The sequence below is a fragment of the Pleuronectes platessa genome, chromosome 9, assembly GCF_947347685.1.
Source record: "Pleuronectes platessa chromosome 9, fPlePla1.1, whole genome shotgun sequence".
Classification (NCBI taxonomy): domain Eukaryota; kingdom Metazoa; phylum Chordata; class Actinopteri; order Pleuronectiformes; family Pleuronectidae; genus Pleuronectes; species Pleuronectes platessa.
This window is the reverse complement of record NC_070634.1, coordinates 12,004,883-12,023,319: the sequence shown is the minus strand read 5'-3', so window position 1 is coordinate 12,023,319 and position 18,437 is coordinate 12,004,883. Positions and strand designations below refer to the sequence as shown.

The following is an 18,437-nucleotide window of genomic DNA, read 5'->3' as shown; positions in this document are numbered from 1 at the left end:
GTGGGACTGATATGACCTGTAATCACATATAAGTTGATTGTGGATTCTTGTAAAAATAGAAACAAGTTTCCACAGATAAAAGTTTTAAACAGATAATATACACACATGTTCACAGTATTCACCATTTCCATGTCCTTCTCCAAACGTCTGCAGGTGTGGAGGTGGAGAATGTGTGTAAGAACGCCGGTCGGTGTACAAATGTGGGTAATTCCCACCAGTGTCAGTGCCAACTGGGATACATGGGCAGCTACTGTGAAGAGATGGTCGATGAGTGCCGGTCAAACCCTTGTCGCAACGGAGCTACATGCAAAGACTATCAGAGCACATACGAATGTATTGTAAGTTAATTCTCAACTATTTTTACATGATGCTTTTGTACTATACTTTTAATGTTATGTTGAAACCAAGCTAGCCACGACATTCTTAAACACACATTGAGCTATCGTCTCTGTTGATTCATTGCTACAGTGTAAACCAGGCTACCAGGGGGTGAACTGTGAGTATGATGTGGATGAATGTCACTCTAAACCCTGCCTGCATGGAGGGACCTGTATCAACCTCATAAACCTCTTCACCTGTGCCTGTCCACCTGGAACACAAGGTAAGACTACATATAGCATATCCACATTAATACACACACACAGACAAGTTTTAAATGTAATGGAGCATAAAGGTCAAAAACTTTGTGGAGCAAATGACAAACATTGTTAATTTGACTGATTTCGTAATTAGAAATGATTGACTGGTGATTTGATTAGCTGAAAGCAGCTATAGCGTGACTTGATGCATCTTTCTGTTTTCGGCTCTGTAGGGCTCCAGTGTGAAGTGAATCTGGATGACTGCGCACCCAAGGCTGGCTCCTGGGAGCCTCGCTGTCGGAACGGAGGACAGTGTGTGGACGGTATCGGCCGTTACACCTGCTCCTGCCCTCCAGGATTCGTTGGAGAACACTGTGAGGGAGATCTCAATGAATGCCTGTCTGGGCCCTGCCACACCCCCGGCAGCCTCGACTGCGTGCAGCTGGTCAACAATTACCAGTGCCGCTGTCGCCAGGGATACACAGGTACATTTATATTTAGTTGCTCAAAGGGACATAACATCCCCAGGATCACTAGAGCCGGTCATTTTTCAGTTTCATAATCAGCAAGGCGTTAGTGTTTTTATGTACAAAGTTTCATGTATGTAAATGTCTTGATTAATTCTGCAAAGTATTTCAGTTTTCTATTATTATTTCTTTTTTGGTTAACTTTATCTTTTTCCTGACTTTGGTCTCTCAAGGTCGTCATTGTGAGTCCATGGTGGATCTGTGTCTATCTAAGCCATGTCACAATGGTGGCGTCTGCTCCATGAACATGAGCTCAGTCCATGGCTACATCTGCTCCTGTGCTTCTGTAAGATTCTCCTATGTCCTTTTATAACATTATCACTGTTTCAAACAGTTATTTTACAGTCACAATTGAGCTTTACAGTCATTGTGTTTCCATACATGTGATGTAATGCAATTATTTGAGGTTATTGTCTTGTATTTGTTAGCAGCGCTGTGCTCATCAGTCTTTCAAATAACCATTGGCATGCCACGTATTTACACGTTTTGTTCTCTGTTTAAATTTTTACAGTCAGTGATTGTTTAAAATTAATCAACACAAAAACAATTGATACCAATGGCAGTCCTCCATTTTTCTGCTCCATGCTCTTTATTCTGTAATCTTCCATTTACCAGTTATATTCTTGTGTCTTGATTGGCCACCGCACATTCTTCCAATACTATCACACAGTCAACGTTAACTTTAACTCTATTACAATAGAGTGACACCATAGGCTTATAAAAGACAGCTGGTTACTATTACTTCTGTGTTTTCCTTTCTTTTGTTCTTATTGTGGAACATAGATATATCACTAAAAGCTTGTTTTTCTCTGCACTAACATCTCGCTCCCTCTGTTATTCTCTTGCTTGCTTCAGAGGGCCACACCATGGCTCAGGTATAGTAGACAAGCAGCAAATGTGCAGTAGAACCTAGATGTACATTAGAAATGTGTGTAGCCAAGCCTAACTTTTAAAATAACTCTATTGCTATCACATTTTAACGACATGTTGTGTTTTGTAGGGCTTTGCTGGGTTCAATTGCGAAATAGAAAGAGAAGGCCACTGTGCAAAGCTACATTGTCAGAATGGTGGACGCTGTGTGGACACACCAGTTAGCCAAGTGTACTGCCAATGCCAGTCGGGATTCACTGGGCCACTTTGTGAGAATGAACAGAGGTCTCCGTGGGTCTGTCAAAATGGAGGAACCTGCGTCAAGGACCCGTCCAACCCAAACCAGTACAGCTGTCGTTGTCCCTTACACTTCTCCGGACGACTCTGCGAAAACAAACTCTCCGTACCAGCACCTCAGACCTGCCCCTATGCGAATTGTGAGAGGCAGTCAGGGGACGGAGTGTGTGATGATCAGTGTAACAACCACGAGTGCCAGTGGGACGGAGGGGACTGCTCGCTCAACTGGCGACAGCCTTGGTCGAATTGCACTGCCAGTGTCCCCTGCTGGGATCTCTTCAAGAATGGAGGTTGTGATAAGGAGTGCGACAATGCCGGATGTCTCTTTGACAGCTTCGAGTGCCAGGAGACTGCACAGAGCCCCTGCAAGTATGTGACCCTTTTATATCTAAAAGTCATAAATGTTTTGAGGCCACATCACCGAACATCTGTCCTTCTTGTTCTGTGTACACAGGTATGAAAAGTACTGCCCAGACCACTACCATAATGGCATCTGTGACCAGAGCTGCTATACAGAGGCTTGCGGCTGGGACGGGCTGGACTGTTCCACTGACACTCCACCCAAATCAGCAGAGGGCTTGCTGATCATCGTGGTCCGGCTGCAACCCAAGGAACTGCTTGGAGACCTAAATGGTTTCTTGCGTGCCCTGGGAGCCCTGTTGCACACCAACCTGCACGTGAAGCTAGATTCAAACAATCAGCCAATGGTGTTCCCATATTTCAGGGAACAGGAGGAACAGGGACGATACACACAGAGGAGTAGAGGCAAACGAGAGCTAGAAAGAGAGGTTATTGGGTAAGGATGGTTCCTGATGGCACAGTCGGATAGTTAGTCCTGTTTCTAGGACTCATATACGTAATACTTAATCACCAATTGACTGTGTGGCATTAACTGTCTTTGTGTTTCCACATCTGTTTGTGCAGCTCGAAGGTGTACCTGCAAATTGACAACCGTGAATGTTCCCAGAGTTCAGACGACTGTTTCTCCAACACAAATGAGGCTGCGTCCTACCTCGCTGCAGCACACATCAAGGCTGAACTGCCCTACCCATTAGTGTCTGTTGACAGTAAGTCGTCAAACAGTTAATTGAATTCAACCTTTAAATTGAAACTTAACTTCCATTACCCATTAGGCAAAAACCTCAATCAAAAGAAGAGTGCTAACAGGTGTTTGTATCTTCCAGGTAGCCCGCCAGTGCCTCCTGAGCCATCGTTTCTCATGTACATGATTGGAGTGGCGGTGGTTATTATTCTGCTCATCCTGGTGCTGGGGATGCTCGCAGCCAAGAGGAAGCATAAAAATGGTGTTCTGTGGCTGCCAGATGGCTTCATGGCCACTAAAAATGACAAGAGAAGAGAACCTGTCGGACAAGATGACTTTGACCTGAAGTGAGTGGGTGCACAGACAGCTTGTGTTAAAGTGCCTCATGCTCACAGAGTTATCAAACAGAGAACAGCTGGAATAATGTAAGAAACAATTAGAGCATTACTGAAATTGTTTTCTGTCATATCAGGAATTTCAAGACCCAGGATGGAGCCCTGATTGATGGAAGTCAGAGTCAAAGATGGATGGATGAAGATGTCCCCTCCAAGAAACCAAGAGTAAGTGAATTGAGAAAGAAAACGAATAGTCCAAATAAAGCTGATGTGTTGGAGCAGTTCAAATTGAAGTTGGGTGAAACAAATGTTTAAAATACAAATAAGTGTTTTTGGTGGTTGGGAATTTAGTTTCAAGTTCTGTTGCTTCTTTATAGACCGAAGATAAGCCTTTGCTGCCCATCAATATGGATGGTGGGATTGACCAAAGGGAGTGGACCCTGCAGCACCGCAAGGCTGCTGACATTATGCTCACTCCCCCACAGGCCGAGGATGCTGACTGTCTGGATGTTAATGTCAAGGGACCTGGTGAGAAAACTTAACCTCAAACCTTTTGAGACATGACTCATTTTCAGTCTATTCTCTTGATTAACTTAATTCCTCTGTCAGATGGCTTCACTCCGCTGATGTTGGCATCGCTGCGTAACGGCGGAGGCCCGGACTGCAGCATGCATGTAGACGAGGAGGAGGAGAGTGGAGGAGATGAACCAGGCCCGAGTGTCATTTCAGACCTGATCACTCAGGGTGCTTCACTAATGGCCCAGACCGACCGCACTGGAGAAACGGCCCTTCACCTGGCTGCTCGCTACGCCAGAGCTGATGCTGCCAAGAGACTGCTGGACGCTGGAGCAGACCCCAACGGCCATGATAACATGGGCAGAACTCCATTGCATGCTGCTGTGGCAGCTGACGCCCAGGGAGTCTTCCAGGTGAGATGACTGTCTGAGCTTGAATTTGATTAATAAACATTACAATTTATTTTGCTGATGCTTTTACCCAAAGCAACAATAAGTGCATTCAACCATGAGGGTACAAACCCAGAAGCACACAAATCAATCAAGAACAAGAATCAAAGTACAATTTTCTTCACGAAAGCATCATTATTCACCATCTCTGTTGTTTCTGTATCTTTGTCGTCTCCTAGATTCTGATCCGTAATCGTGCAACAGAACTAGATTCCAGGATGAATGACGGCACGACTCCCCTGGTCCTGGCAGCCAGGCTCGCTGTGGAGGGCATGGTGGAGGAGCTGATCCACTGCCACGCTGACATTAACGCTGTCGACGACCACGGTCAGGAACCTTAAATTAATTAGTGAAATGTCCTTGTGTTGTACTGGATGTCTGGTCAGCAATACAACTTGTACTGAATTCAACCTGTTGTATCAGCAAGATTAACCTGCTTGTTAAGGAGGACAAGTATCCAAATCTGACAGTAAAATTAAGTTTAGTTGAATGGCAATTTTTTATAAAGTTCTTGACCACTAAATTTTGTTTATTATTTCACTCTGGTTAACATGAATGTGCTTCTTTGTTTTTTTTCACTTCTTTCAGGCAAATCTGCTCTGCACTGGGCAGCTGCGGTTAATAACGTGGAGGCCACTCTCGTGCTTTTGAAGAACGGAGCAAACCGTGACATGCAAGACAATAAGGTCTGTTCTTCTTCTTTTTCGAACCCTATTCTCATTTTGTTTTAAAGTTACCTCACTGGAAAAGTGTTAAATTGAAATCTATAGTAGTATAAGTATTATATTAATGGTGCATCAGGAAGGAATTATTAAGCAAAAATACTTTGATACACAGATTTATTTCCTTTTGCTTAAATGTAAAGTTTTAAGCGAAACCCCAAACAAAATTCAGCTTTTTGTGTATCGTGTGTGTGTATTACTCATCACTCACTTCACATAGGATGACTGTCATTTAAACATCATGTCATTAACCTGATGTCCTGTTGTCAAAGTTAAACTGCCGACCTGTGGTTGAGTTGGAGAAAAATTTCCCTTATAACTGAATAAAGGGCCAAGTACTAAAATCTCTTTAAGCACAGTAAATTCAAATGAATATATTTGTTTACCGTGCACGATGAGAGAAGAAATTGATCTGATATAAATGAGAGATTGTGCTGTTCGCAAGATGAACTTGAAACTTGACCTGGAGACTGGAGGTGACTGAGGAGGAGGATCTCAGTGAATCACTGAAACGACAGCTGGCAGCGACCGAGAGGAGAGCAGATTTAAATCCTAACAGCAACAACATGATTGGATGATTAAAGATCTGATTGGATTACTGCAAACACCAAACAGTTAGCTGATTAGAAGAGGTGGAGAGGGAGGAAGATGATTGGGAATGAAGACAGAGAAAGTCTTCATGTTTGCACTTACACTGAGGCTCCTTTCTACTTTATTACTGCACATCCTTGAATAGACTGAATGTACTGAACTGCTTACCTACACATTGAAATTGGATTTCTACTCTGTGACATGTGCTGATACACGTATTGTGTATATTATACATGTATTTATCCATTTGTGTGATTCCTACAGGAGGAGACCCCACTCTTCCTGGCAGCCAGAGAAGGCAGCTTCGAGGCAGCTCAGGTTCTTCTCGACCACTATTCAAACCGAGACATTACCGATCACCTGGATCGTCTACCCCGTGACACTGCTCAAGAACGGATGCATCATGACATTGTTCGCCTGCTGGACCAGTACAATCTGGTTCACAGTCCACACAACGGGCCGAACCACATGGGTGGAGGAGGAAACTCTGTTATGTGTGGTGCCAATGGAGCAGGCTTCATCGGCATGAGGCCTGGGCCACAGGGAAAGAAGAGCAGGAGGGGCGGAGGCGGAGCGAAGGTGGGAGGTGTTGGCGGGGTAGCTAAGGAGCTGAAGGACATGAAGGCGAAGAGAAGGAAGAAGCCTGCGGGAGGCGAGGGGCCGGGTGTGGCTGCAGGGGGAGGAAGTGGGGGAGGTACAGCGGGAGGAGGGAGTGCGAACGGCGTCAAAGCAGCAGGAGGACTTCCAGAGAGCTCTGTCACCATGTCACCTGTCGACTCACTGGAATCTCCACACTCATACACAGGCGATGTGTCCGGCTCCGTCTCCTCAACAGCAAACTCTCCTCCCCTCCTGAGCAGCCCCACATCCAGACCAATGCTGCCCCCCGTCAGCCACATGCTGGGGCAGCAGCAGGGCTGGGTGGGCATGGCCAAGCACGGCTACAGCGGCCACATGTTTGGCCTCGTACCGCACCAGATGGGGGGATCTCACCCAGGCATGGGCCAACACCACGGTCAGGGTGCGATGCTGACGCCCATGAACGTCACCATGAGCCGAGAGCAGCTGCCGCCCATTGTCACCTTCCAGATGATGGCTCCCGGAGGAGGCCAGGCGATGATGAAGCAGCCTCAGCCAGGGCAAGTACAAGTCACACAATCCCAGGGGCAGAGCCAGATTCAGGCTCGCCCCCAGCAGGCATCAGGCCGCCTCCACTGCAGCCAGGGAATGATGTACCAGATGCCTGAGCAGATGAGCATGACGCACGGGCTCTCCCACTCCCTGCAGCATCCACATAACGTCGGCCACGGAGGGATCGAGGGCCAGCCTCGACCACTGCCCTCCTATCCACCCATGCAGAGCCCTGTGGATAAATACCCCACGCCCCCCTCCCAGCACAGCTACGCCACCGCCGGTTCCGAGGGTACCACTCCCGGCCACTCTGCCCACCCGCCCAGCGAGCATCCATATCTCACCCCTTCACCGGAGTCGCCAGACCCTTGGTCGTCCTCTTCGCCGCACTCCAACTCAGACTGGTCTGACGTCACCACCAGCCCCACCCCTCTGGGGAACCCCCACCACGCACTGCCGTCATCCCGCCACACACACATTCCAGAGCAGGTGCAGGTGCAGCAGCAGTCGCAGCAGATGCAGCAGGCCTCTCAACAGCCTCAGCTCGGAAACATGCAGGTGTTTGCGTAGGCCAGCCAAGAGGAAAGCACAAATAGACGGACTTCAGGGTCCTCTGTAGTTTGAGTAACAACACATAATAATTCATCCAGTGCTTTTCTCACCTCTCTTGTTAGTTCTCCTTGTATGTTCTTGATTTTTATTATCGGTCACCTCCCCCTTTATTGTGTTCCTCTCCTCTTTGCACTTAAGAAAACTGTGTGTATAGTTTATCTGTGTGTCTAAAAACGTCGAGTATTATCAGCTAGATATCAAACTTTCTCAACACCAAAAATTGTGGAGTCAATCGTGAGCTAAAATCCGTTTTTCTGTGTAGTTACTTCAACCCTCTGCTATCTGAGTCAGGACTTTTCTTTTTGGGCCTTGACACCAAACACAAACGTTTTATCGAGGGATCATCGCGGAACTGTTGACCGCTGATCAGCTGGAGTTTCATAAGAGAAACAGACTGTTGAGATGGACTGCAGACGTTCTGCATCGACTTTGGAGGACATTTTTATTTCTTCCTGTTATGTGCTATCTTTATGTTGTTTAATGTGATGAGCCTGCCGATACTAACTTTTTAATACGATGGGTCACATTAAGTTAAGCTTTTATTCTCAAAGCAAAACTAACTCGTTTTTGCCTTAATGGTTTTTTATTCATGCATTTTTGTTTTACTGTGCTAAAGGGCAACTTTTATAAAAGACTGTTGCTTGCTAAGGAAGATGAACACCGAGGAAATGACACAGTAGAAAGACCTGCACAGAGGCATCTTTTTACTACATAACAGGCAATGTATTATATATGTTGAAGACAGTTACTGGTACAGAAATATAGAAAGTGTTGATTTTAAAACAAAATCTGAATTTGTCACAGATGGTGCCACTATAGGCTTGAGACATTTTCCCAAACAGATTTGCTCCGTCACACTTTTTGGTACTGTTGTGCCACCAAGTTTAGTTTGTTGTATGATGTACATAGACTTTGTTCTTGTGTCTTTTTTTTTTACATGAATACTGTTCGCACTTCTTCTATGATTCTGAATGTTACAGAGGTGCATGTTTCTAACTTTAAACTCCCTCTTTTCTAAATAGTTTCTCTTTCAAAATCATTTAACCAACTACAATCAGTGTAACTCTGCACCTTCTTAAATTCTCATGATTCATAAACCAAGTCTTGGGGTGAGTACAGTTTAATAATGTTTTTTTGTTATCTTTCTTCTTAAAGTAGATGTTGAGCATAGCTTTGTGTGACTGCTCTATGAACACGGACAATCATTCACTGTTTTACATTTGAAACATCAGTGTTTTTAAGACCAAATTTTGTTTGATTCAGCCAAAAAATTTACATTGAGTCCAAATTCCTGCTAATAATAATAATGATCTATAAAAAGCGTTACTCAAAGCACAAGCAACCTATAGCGGGAAAGGTTCCCTTTGTTTCGAATAATTACTTAAATATCTGTAAAGAAACCGAATTATTAATCTTTCATTGATAGTCCCAGTGCCTGCTCAGGCCTTTACTCTCTGTGCTAAGGAAATCCCTGCAGTTTCACATACACATGCTGTACATGGAGACGTCAGTCAACAGGATTTTCTTCTCTCACAAGTATCAAGCGTTTTAGCTCCGTACATATGCAAGGCTGTGTTTATGTTCTGTATATAAAATGTTTTTTTTTGTACTTTCTTCTGTTAACCAAATACCCTATAATATACATGTCATATGAAGTAGTTGTCACCATGTTTGTATACGATAGAAGACTAAAACTGATGAAATAAGTTGTCTGTTGGAAAAAAATAAACCAAATGATCAACCAAAAATGTGCTTACTGAAATAAAGCCCAGATCCTGATAGATTCTGCTCTTCAGTCTGATTTGATGTAGCTACTGTGTTCATGTTCTTGTGTTAATTTTTCAATCGTTTCTTAATTAGACAGACGCTGTTCAATCCCACATCAGGTTGAATGCGTGCTCAGTCCTTAAAATATGACTTTTTATTTGTAAGGCAAACAACAACGTAACAACTTGAATCTTTCAGTAAATATTGTTTTTCAGAGAAGTATCGGCTTCCTCTTTACAGTTTTTTTTGTTACTCCAATACAACAAATTAATATAGGGTTGATGGGTAGTTACAGGATGTAGTTTGATAAATTGTAAATAAATACATTTATATTTCTCCCTTCTAGTCTTGATGACACATTTTTAGACAGTGCATCTATGTACAGCATATTCTGTGTCTTACAGATCTCATACACTGCTGACACCCTTTGGGGATTCAGAATCAGACACATTCAGACAGGGTGGGGGACACTGGGATCGAACAGCCAACCCCCTGGTTATTGGACAAACCGCCTTATCTCCTGAGCCACAGCCACCAGTGTATCTGACATGTTCTGGTGTAAATGGGGTCAATGGATCTGAAATAACCTAAGCAACATGGGAACAAATCATCAAAGTCGAAATCAGTAGTTTGTATTTTCTATAAATCAGCATCACTCTGACATTTGAAATGTGGGTCATTGGTTCCATGTTGTCATCATTATATCTTCACACGATAATGGTATGGTATAATACTAACAACAACACTTACAACACATTATTACAGGAGAGCACACAACACCCTGAGGCGTTTTCTTTTTATTAGGTGATCTCATTGAAACACTTACCACAAGATGATATTATTCTGTACATGGTATCAGACATTCAATGTAGTGTTTCTATTAATTACAATGATTTTAGTGTTTCAGGCTTTTATTTTTTAAATGGCTCAAAAAGACAAAAAAAACTACTAATGAATAAAGATGAACAATTGCCTAATAGTCTGGTTATTAAAGGGATAGTTCTCCTAAAATGTTTGAGTCCTAAAAACACTTTTGGAGTTAGGGGGCTAAACAGCATTGCAGCCAAATCCAAAACAATTGAATCGAATGGTGACCATGGCTTTTCGTCACATTCCCTTTTGGGCGAGAGAAACATGAAGGCCACTCTGGGCTGAGGATAACAGAAGACATTTAGGCTGAAAACATGGTGTAAATTCTGGAGAATCTAATTGAATTTGAATGTCGGGGCTTCCGGACACTTGGATGACACCATGGGAGCAGTATGGAGGCATTCTGTGCTGTTTTTTCCCCGTTTATTACGTTTGAAGAACTGATCTCCAGTTACTTCAGTTGTTTTGGATTTGGCTGCAACGCTGTTTACCCTTGAAAATCCAGAAGTGATTTGTGGACTCAAACCCTTTCACTCACCCCTCCATCGGCACAGTGGTGAGTAGATAATGAGTGCACTTTAATTTTTGAGTGAACGATCCATTAAAACCTGTTATTGCTCCATTAGTCAGCTGATGATCCGAAAACATAAAACATAGACTGTAAGCAAAAGAGGCTGATACGAATGAGCAGTGCAGTTTGTTTCCGGACCTGCGGGTGTCGCTGACGCCCACAGTGAGCTTTGATTGAAAAAAGAAGAAGAACCCTGTACACGGAAGTTCCTCCGAACTTCATGCATGTCAGAGATCTTCTCCCTCGCTCGCCTCTGCCTCGGTGTTTGAATCCGGGTTTTGCTGTGACAGCGGGTGACAGCGGAATGGCGGAGCGAGCTGTGGCGGTGTGTGGGAGAGCCTTGGCCGGCGGGGAGCTGGAATGAGAGCACATTAGATCCGCGGAGCTCAGCGGTCAATGGACTCCAGCAGCTGAGGTGCAGCTGCCTTGACACCTGGGTCGAGCCTCCAGTACCTGGACTGAGACAGAGGACAGAGGACAGGAGGCTTTTAGTTTCCTCCAGAGACATTTGGCTTCGTCTGTCAAGTTGCTGTCGAGGCGCCATTGAAGGAAAGAAGGAAAGAGAGGAGGGTGAGAGCTGCGACTAAAATCCTCTTTCACTGTCTAAACACCTGCTTGCATTCCTCACTGTGGTTCTGTATTTATATGAAGTTAATCCCCAAACTACACACGCTGCATCTTTTAAAGTCTTATTTCCTCCCTCTCCGTGGCCAGCTACCCACCGACCCGGGGCCATGGCTTCTACCCGGCTGAAGTACCTGTCTCTCGGCGTGCTGGTGTTCCAGACCACCTCCCTGGTGCTCACCATGCGGTACTCCCGCACCCTGCAGGCCGAGGGCCCGCGGTACCTGGCCTCCTCCGCTGTGGTGGCGGCCGAGGTCATGAAGATCATCGCCTGTGTGCTGCTCGTCTTCAAGGAGCACAGTGAGTCTGCATCCCCTGCACGGCTGCGAATACCCCCCCTGGTGATCATATTAGATTGGTCCATTGATAATGTTATTTAAAGAGGGTCAGAACTTAGTTGAAACTATGTATTTTGATTGATTGTGTTGTGTCTAATCAACCATGCAATACTGTTAAATAGAATGACACTGCATACTCTCGCCAAGGCTCAACACTGCCCTTAAATCGAATGGACTCTCATAGATATCGGTTCCAAAAACACATATTTGTTACATCAAGTTCCATGAATGATTCCCTTGGAAATCTGTGATAAAGTCCTATACACAATTCAATTTCATGTTTTCTTTGATCCATACCACATCCCTCCACCAAGTTTCACGGTAATCTGTCATCTAGATTTTGTGTAATGCTGCTCACTAACAATCAAACAAACAAACCAAGCTGATGAAAACATAACCTCCTTGGTGGAGGAAATACACATCAACATCGAACAAAAGATACACCAAAACCTCACATACTTCTTTCTTTTACTAAAATTGTATCCAAAACTAGAGCACATACCCACACCAAGATTGTGACATTTCATGCGCTCCGTCGTCTTTCCTTTATTGTGAACACGCAGAAATCTACAGATGTACATTTACAGATCACATACACACAGACTTGAGTAAAATGTTTGATGACTTGGTTGTTTTCACTCCTCAGATTACAGTTTAAGAGCTCTTAACATCATCCTGCGCCAGGAAATCCTCCAAAAACCCATAGAAACACTGAAGCTGGCGATCCCCTCTGGGATCTACACCCTGCAGAACAACCTGCTGTACGTCGCCCTGTCAAACCTCGACGCAGCCACATACCAGGTACAGCATGAGAGCAGGTTGGATTTGGAAACCACTGGTGGAAAATGAGATGACCTGCAACACGCAGAAGAGCTGTTGTGTCTCTCTGAGTCTTTTAGCAATAAGCACATCATTCTTGTACATGGGTTATTTAGTTATTGTTTACAGTTTTCCCACTTTGCCTCCATCAGGTGACGTACCAGCTGAAGATCTTGACCACGGCTCTGTTCTCCGTGTCCATGCTGGGCCGCAGGCTGGGCATCTACCAGTGGCTCTCTCTACTCATTCTTATGGCAGGAGTGGCTCTCGTGCAGGTCTGGTACAACTTCCAAGTCTATTGAATGTTAAAATCTGTCTTCACCATCCCAAGAAACACAGAATATTCTTAATGGAAAAATGGTAAACACAAAGACGTCTGTGAGTGCTTGTTATGAGCAGCAGCGTTTAAATTAAGCCTTTTATTCCATTAGTAATTAGCATATGTGTCCATTTAAAACGAAAACGGTAGCGTTTAGTCTCAGAGTGTTACAGAACTTGAATAGCACTTGGAGAGCACATAACTCCACACTCACTAATGTCCTATCTCGCCATGTTAAAGAAAGTAAAAAAAACTGAATCCGCTCCAATATTTAACGGGTTCTTCCTTTGTCATATTTATACCCTCCACCACATTTCTCCATTTCTCCCACAGGAGCTTGATTGGCCGCCAGCTCCAGGAAGTTAGAATTAACACCACAAACCTTTAAAATTTAAAGTGACATGGAAATGCTGCAGTCACGAAACCAACAGTTTCCTAGCATATTTGTTGCTTATTAGCTCTTGTTTGTTTGGAGGAGAGCATTTTGCAAACAAAGCAGTTGCTCTGGCGGTTGTGTTTTCTGTTGTTGGAGCCTTGAGGAGGTGTCATGGAGGAACCAGTTTCCTTACTGCATTTGCACTCCGAGCAGTGTTTGTTTCCAAATTCTTTCCATTGAAGTATTATGCAGAACCCTGTGCTGTTGGGAAACTTCTTTGTTGCCTTTTCAGGTCAGTGTCTCTGAGCTCGGCAGGCAGCTCCTTCGAGGCTCGCCTGTAGCTCTGATATGCGTCATCAGCTGTACAGGGCAGGCAGCTGTGTGCCTGTGCAAATCATAAATCATGCTATAGAGTTTACATCAGCCCGAGTACAATCAAGATGTGCAAGAGCAACCGGTGGTGCCTCAACACTTTCCAAGTGCACTTAAGTAAATACTGAAAACAAAGAGGGCTGGCTTTGATGTTTAAATATTTGCTCTGAGATAATGGCATGCTGATGAATGATAATGTGTAAATAAAATTGACAAACGGTTGTACGATCACATCCTCCTCCTCCTTGGCAAAACAATGGAGGTGCCAGTCAGTTGATATGATACCGGACATGGTCTTAGTGCTGTGTGTGATCTGGCCCGGAGGCACAGTGGAGGTGGAGGGGGGGCTGTGGACTCACCGTCATAGCAGGATCAACCAGAAAGAAAACACTTATCGTTCTGTGTTACTGGGCCGAGTGCAGGAATGACACTGGTTTATCCTCTTTGGTATCACAACCAAATTGGGCGTGCACCCAGAGTGACTGCTCCGTTTGGAAACAATATCACTAACAAAACGAGCAACGGATCTGATAAGAATTAGTTGGTTTCATTAATGCAGGGTTTCATTTTCACTTTTCATTTTCTAGGTTTGTGGTGTTCATTTTCACTTCAGTTATTGAAATGAGTTTGAACTATCTTATTTATTTATATACACAGCTACAATATATTTATTTACAGGTCCCTTAGATCATTTTTCTTTCTTTTGCATTAACACCATGTTTTTTGGCTTACTGCTGCACATAACACAGGAAATCACACTCCGAAGCATTTTTACAAATCGGCAAAGTAGTAAAATGCTTGTTGGTGATTTTCATGTTTCAGCATCACAGACTTCTAGATCTATATCTCGGTATCTCCATCTGCGGATGAAATCAGAGTATACGGTTGAAAAGGCAAAATCTGGAAAATGAAATAGATTAGATTAAACCACATGACTCCAGGGTTGATAATGAGCGTTCAACCTTGTGTTTTATTCGAATCTACATATTTGTCTTGTGCTTGCAGTGGCCCTCTGACTCTGCTGCTCCTTCTGCCAAAGAGGTGGAGGAAACGTCCACAGGCTTCATCGGAGTGGCAGCCGTCCTGGTGGCGTGCTGCTCCAGTGGCTTCGCTGGCGTCTACTTTGAGAAGATTCTGAAGGAGAGCAAACAGAGCGTGTGGGTCCGCAACATCCAGCTGGGTCAGTATTAATCAGTCTGTCTGGTGTTGGCAGGTATTTGTAAGTGTAAATCAATAAACTGAGGAGAAGTGTTCAAACGCTGATGACAGAAATACATACTTAACCTTTACAAGCATTTTAATTTGATTAATGCACATTCGTCCATGAGGAAGATTGAAACAGGCCCCTGCACCAGGTTTCTGCAGTGAACTCTCGTGCACAGTTTTCTTCCCTGCACAGAAATCCAGCTGGGCTTTTTTTTGTTTTTCTTTTTTTTTAAGCCTGCGATACGTTCCTGCTAAGATGAATGTTCCCGTCTGATTTATTTTTACCCTGGAACGTGTGAGGCATGTGTTCAGTCTCCTGCGATCCCTGGTGTGAGCGTGGAGCTTTTTCACCTGCATTACAGTATTGGAGCCAAGAACAAGTGCAGTGCAGAAAATGCTGTGTGTTATCTTAGTAGTTATAAAGTGACGTAATCCAATAGGAAATGGAGGAAATAGGGATTTAGAGCTGAATCCATTACTTGGAAAATCAACTAGTGATGTTGATAATCTTATCGATAAAATTATATGTCAAACTTGTCTCTGTTTTGTCAGATTGGCAACTGGGTATTTGGGGTTTTGGCCTGTTGCCCCAACAAAACAAGCAATTTGAAGGTTATTTTCACTAATCAAACATTAACATTAAACATTAATCAAAAGAATTAAAAAAGAATTGTTAATTGAGGCCTTATTAGAGAAAAAGGTGAGAGAAACAAGGTAGCTGGGGTATGACAGAGTATACGGGCCACTTAAACATGAACGAAATTCTGACTTTTCAAGAATAAATTTGTAATATTATGAGAAATGTTGTAGATTTACTAGAGTAAAGTCATGATGATTTAGTTTTTAGTATTTAGTATTAAATTAAGAGTACATAATCATAATATCAAGACTTTCTTTTTTCCTTCAATGTAACCCTTATAATTTAGTTGTATTGTGGCGCGATATGGCAGAAACAGAAAGCTTTGACTGATCTTCAGCTCACTCCTTCACTCACTGTGTGTTTATGCGTCTATCAGGGATGTTTGGTCTGGTGTTTGGCCTCTTTGGGATGATGACCTACGACGGAGAGAGGGTGAAGGAGTCGGGAATGTTCCAGGGCTACAATAAAGTCACCTGGGCTGTTGTCGCGCTGCAGGTAACTCTCACTTCACTGCAGTAGATGTTTCTCACCAGAACTGTTCCTGCCTCTGTAGCAACAGACCCTCTGCTCGGCGGAGCCGCCTCCCTGTCGGCCTGTGCAGGTCGTGCCTTCGTCCATCTGTGTCTGTGTGTTTGTTGTTTCTTCAGGCCCTGGGAGGTCTGGTCATAGCAGCGGTCATCAAGTATGCAGACAACATCCTCAAGGGCTTTGCTACGTCGCTCTCCATCATCATGTCCACGGTCATATCCTACTTCTGGCTGCAGGACTTCGACCCCACTGGGTAGAGGAAACAATCACTCTTTCTCCCCTCTGTGTAGTTTTTTTTATGATCTCAGTTTTTCTTTCTCACAATTGCGACTTCTCAAGCTGATCGAGACGTCTGCTCTCTTCCACAGCGTGTTCTTCCTTGGGGCCATTTTGGTCATCACGGCCACTTTCCTGTATGGCTACGAGGGCAAGTCATCCCCCAACCCCAGCAGGGCGTAGGAGGACATCACGGCTGACACCACCACAGCAGCTGGAGGCCCTGTTGAAGCGTGAAGACGAGGAGGGGAAAAGAGGACAGGGATTTTTTTTTAAAAAAGGGAAAAAAAAGAGGGGGAAAGGTCTTTATCTTATGTTGTGATCGCCAAAAGGAGGAGCGGAGGAATTGGAGGTGAGGAGGTAAGCAGGCTGGGACAGGAGAAGTGCAGCAAGCACAACACTGTGATTGTTCCCAAACACCAAAAGTGCCTCAGCTGGACGAGTAACCAGTGAGAGAAGAAAACTGGTGAAACAGGATTGTACGTTTTTCTTGTCTTTCATTAACTGCCGCTGTAGAGATAATCATAAATCCCCTCCAGGGCTGGAGAGACATTCTGGACTGGACCGACTGATTGTGTTTAAGAACCTGTTTGACTGCCACTCACTGATCCACCCGAACAGTTAAAGATTCAAGAGGACAGACAGGCAGGAGTTTGTCATTCTGCAGCTGTCGGCTAATTCACCTCACGGCTGTGACATCTAACATTCTGACAGATGAGTTGATCCTTACAGCCGTTGCGTTCTCTAAAGCCGTGTACGATACTGCAGCAGTCGCACGGTTCAGGGTGCGAATAGTCGGAATTTCCTTACATCTGCCTCCGGGGCAAAAACCGATCAATCACACAAAGATGTTGTCATTGGAAGCCGTCAGAACCGGTGTTATCTGAGTTATGGTTCGCACGCTGCCCTTTGTTCAGCTGTTTTTGGAAACAGTTTTTGTTGCCAGGCAACATATAGTCACTGAGGCGTCTTTGATAACACACAGATCAGTGTGATCCGGTCTGTCTCTAATCTGGGTGTGTGAATAAAATGAATAATTTAACTTGATGCAGTTGGAGGTCGTAACAAGGAGGTGGATTATTATTTAATGATAGACTTTTGACGTGGAAAAGGCGTTTTGATTAATGTGGTAATTTTTTACAACCTGAAATGATGACTTTTGATGTAAATTTTGGGACCATTTAAATCCTAATGAATTAATAAATCTAAATTAATTCTCTGTTTACCTTATTCGTTAATGAATTAAACAAAAGTTTACATGACTTTTCAAAGCATCTGTTTATCGACGTCCACCTCGTGTCCTGTGCTTGTGTAACTTTATATTCTGTTGATTCGAAGAAGAGAAATCTAAATGTTACTGAAGTTTTAAAGTAAAGTCTGAGCTATTGAAACTGGTTACATCAGATGACCTACCTTACATCGAAGGTTACCTGGGACTGTACACTTTGATTGGAGTATTTCTTCTTAAACTACTTTCTTTGGGATAAAGCGGGTATAATAAATAACTCCATGATTTTAATCAGTGATATGTGAATCTTTTACAAAAGAAAAACTTTGAATTCTCTGTATATATTTGTCTGTCTCCTCCCTGATGTTTTCTATCGTACCACCAACACATTCACATCTTACACTTGGACTAAAATGCACTACAGTGAAATCCGCAGGGTAGCATTCAATCCCATGGTTAGCGCTGCAAACGGCAGGACATGAAATAACTTCACACTCTGACATATTTGGCATTTGTTTTAATGAGTTTTAAAAACACTGCATGCAAAAGCCAGACAGTCTGAGAGAAAGGACTGTACCACGGCTGTTTCACCTTCGTCATGTTGTAACACTGTAAACCACCTTTACCCAGTCGGGGTTTTGAACAGTCGCTGCATTAAACTCCAGTAAATCCGCAGAACGAGTGGGATCGAATGAGTCGAGCTCCTCGTGAAGGGCCGTGCACCTGCTCTGCCCGAGTCCTCAGGCACATCTGTTACTGTAAAAGACACTTGAGGCCCTGATACACACAGACTGCGAAGTGTGCGACTTCATAATCAAGTAGAAATTAATTTT

The 18,437-nt window shown here is 43.9% G+C and overlaps 2 protein-coding genes across 3 annotated transcripts in view; both read left to right on the top strand.

The window, feature by feature from the left end:
- notch2 (notch receptor 2) overlaps positions 1-9,451 on the top strand; it is a 46,194-nt gene extending 36,743 nt beyond the window's left edge. The window contains exons 22-35 of one of the 2 annotated variants that reach the window (XM_053430189.1): positions 154-338; positions 469-601; positions 812-1,063; positions 1,279-1,391; positions 2,106-2,641; positions 2,727-3,068; positions 3,197-3,339; positions 3,457-3,661; positions 3,787-3,874; positions 4,135-4,177; positions 4,259-4,578; positions 4,794-4,941; positions 5,203-5,300; positions 6,192-9,451. In XM_053430189.1, coding sequence (XP_053286164.1) covers positions 154-338; positions 469-601; positions 812-1,063; positions 1,279-1,391; positions 2,106-2,641; positions 2,727-3,068; positions 3,197-3,339; positions 3,457-3,661; positions 3,787-3,874; positions 4,135-4,177; positions 4,259-4,578; positions 4,794-4,941; positions 5,203-5,300; positions 6,192-7,628 — 4,043 coding nt within the window. In that variant the 3' untranslated portion in view covers positions 7,629-9,451. Of the gene's footprint in view, positions 1-153; positions 339-468; positions 602-811; positions 1,064-1,278; positions 1,392-2,105; positions 2,642-2,726; positions 3,069-3,196; positions 3,340-3,456; positions 3,662-3,786; positions 3,875-4,026; positions 4,178-4,258; positions 4,579-4,793; positions 4,942-5,202; positions 5,301-6,191 lie in introns of both variants that reach the window. The other variant, XM_053430188.1, reaches the window with a different exon arrangement.
- Positions 9,452-11,068: 1,617 nt separating this feature from the next.
- Positions 11,069-17,944, top strand: slc35a3a (solute carrier family 35 member A3a). The gene is made up of 8 exons (XM_053430212.1): positions 11,069-11,448; positions 11,593-11,802; positions 12,487-12,641; positions 12,812-12,934; positions 14,732-14,906; positions 15,949-16,067; positions 16,220-16,353; positions 16,469-17,944. Exons 2-8 carry the CDS (start codon positions 11,613-11,615, stop codon positions 16,557-16,559), a joined length of 987 nt encoding a protein of 328 aa, XP_053286187.1. The 5' UTR covers positions 11,069-11,448; positions 11,593-11,612; the 3' UTR covers positions 16,560-17,944.
- The last annotated feature ends 493 nt before the right edge of the window (positions 17,945-18,437 follow it).

Bases quoted from the DNA above. Each gene is read 5' to 3' on its own strand.
- slc35a3a (XM_053430212.1), top strand. From the start codon at position 11,613: ATGGCTTCTACCCGGCTGAAGTACCTGTCTCTCGGCGTGCTGGTGTTC. The intron at 11,803-12,486 runs GTGAGTCTGCAT...TTCACTCCTCAG, and splicing joins GCTCGTCTTCAAGGAGCACA to ATTACAGTTTAAGAGCTCTT. The intron at 16,354-16,468 runs GTAGAGGAAACA...TCTCTTCCACAG, and splicing joins CAGGACTTCGACCCCACTGG to CGTGTTCTTCCTTGGGGCCA.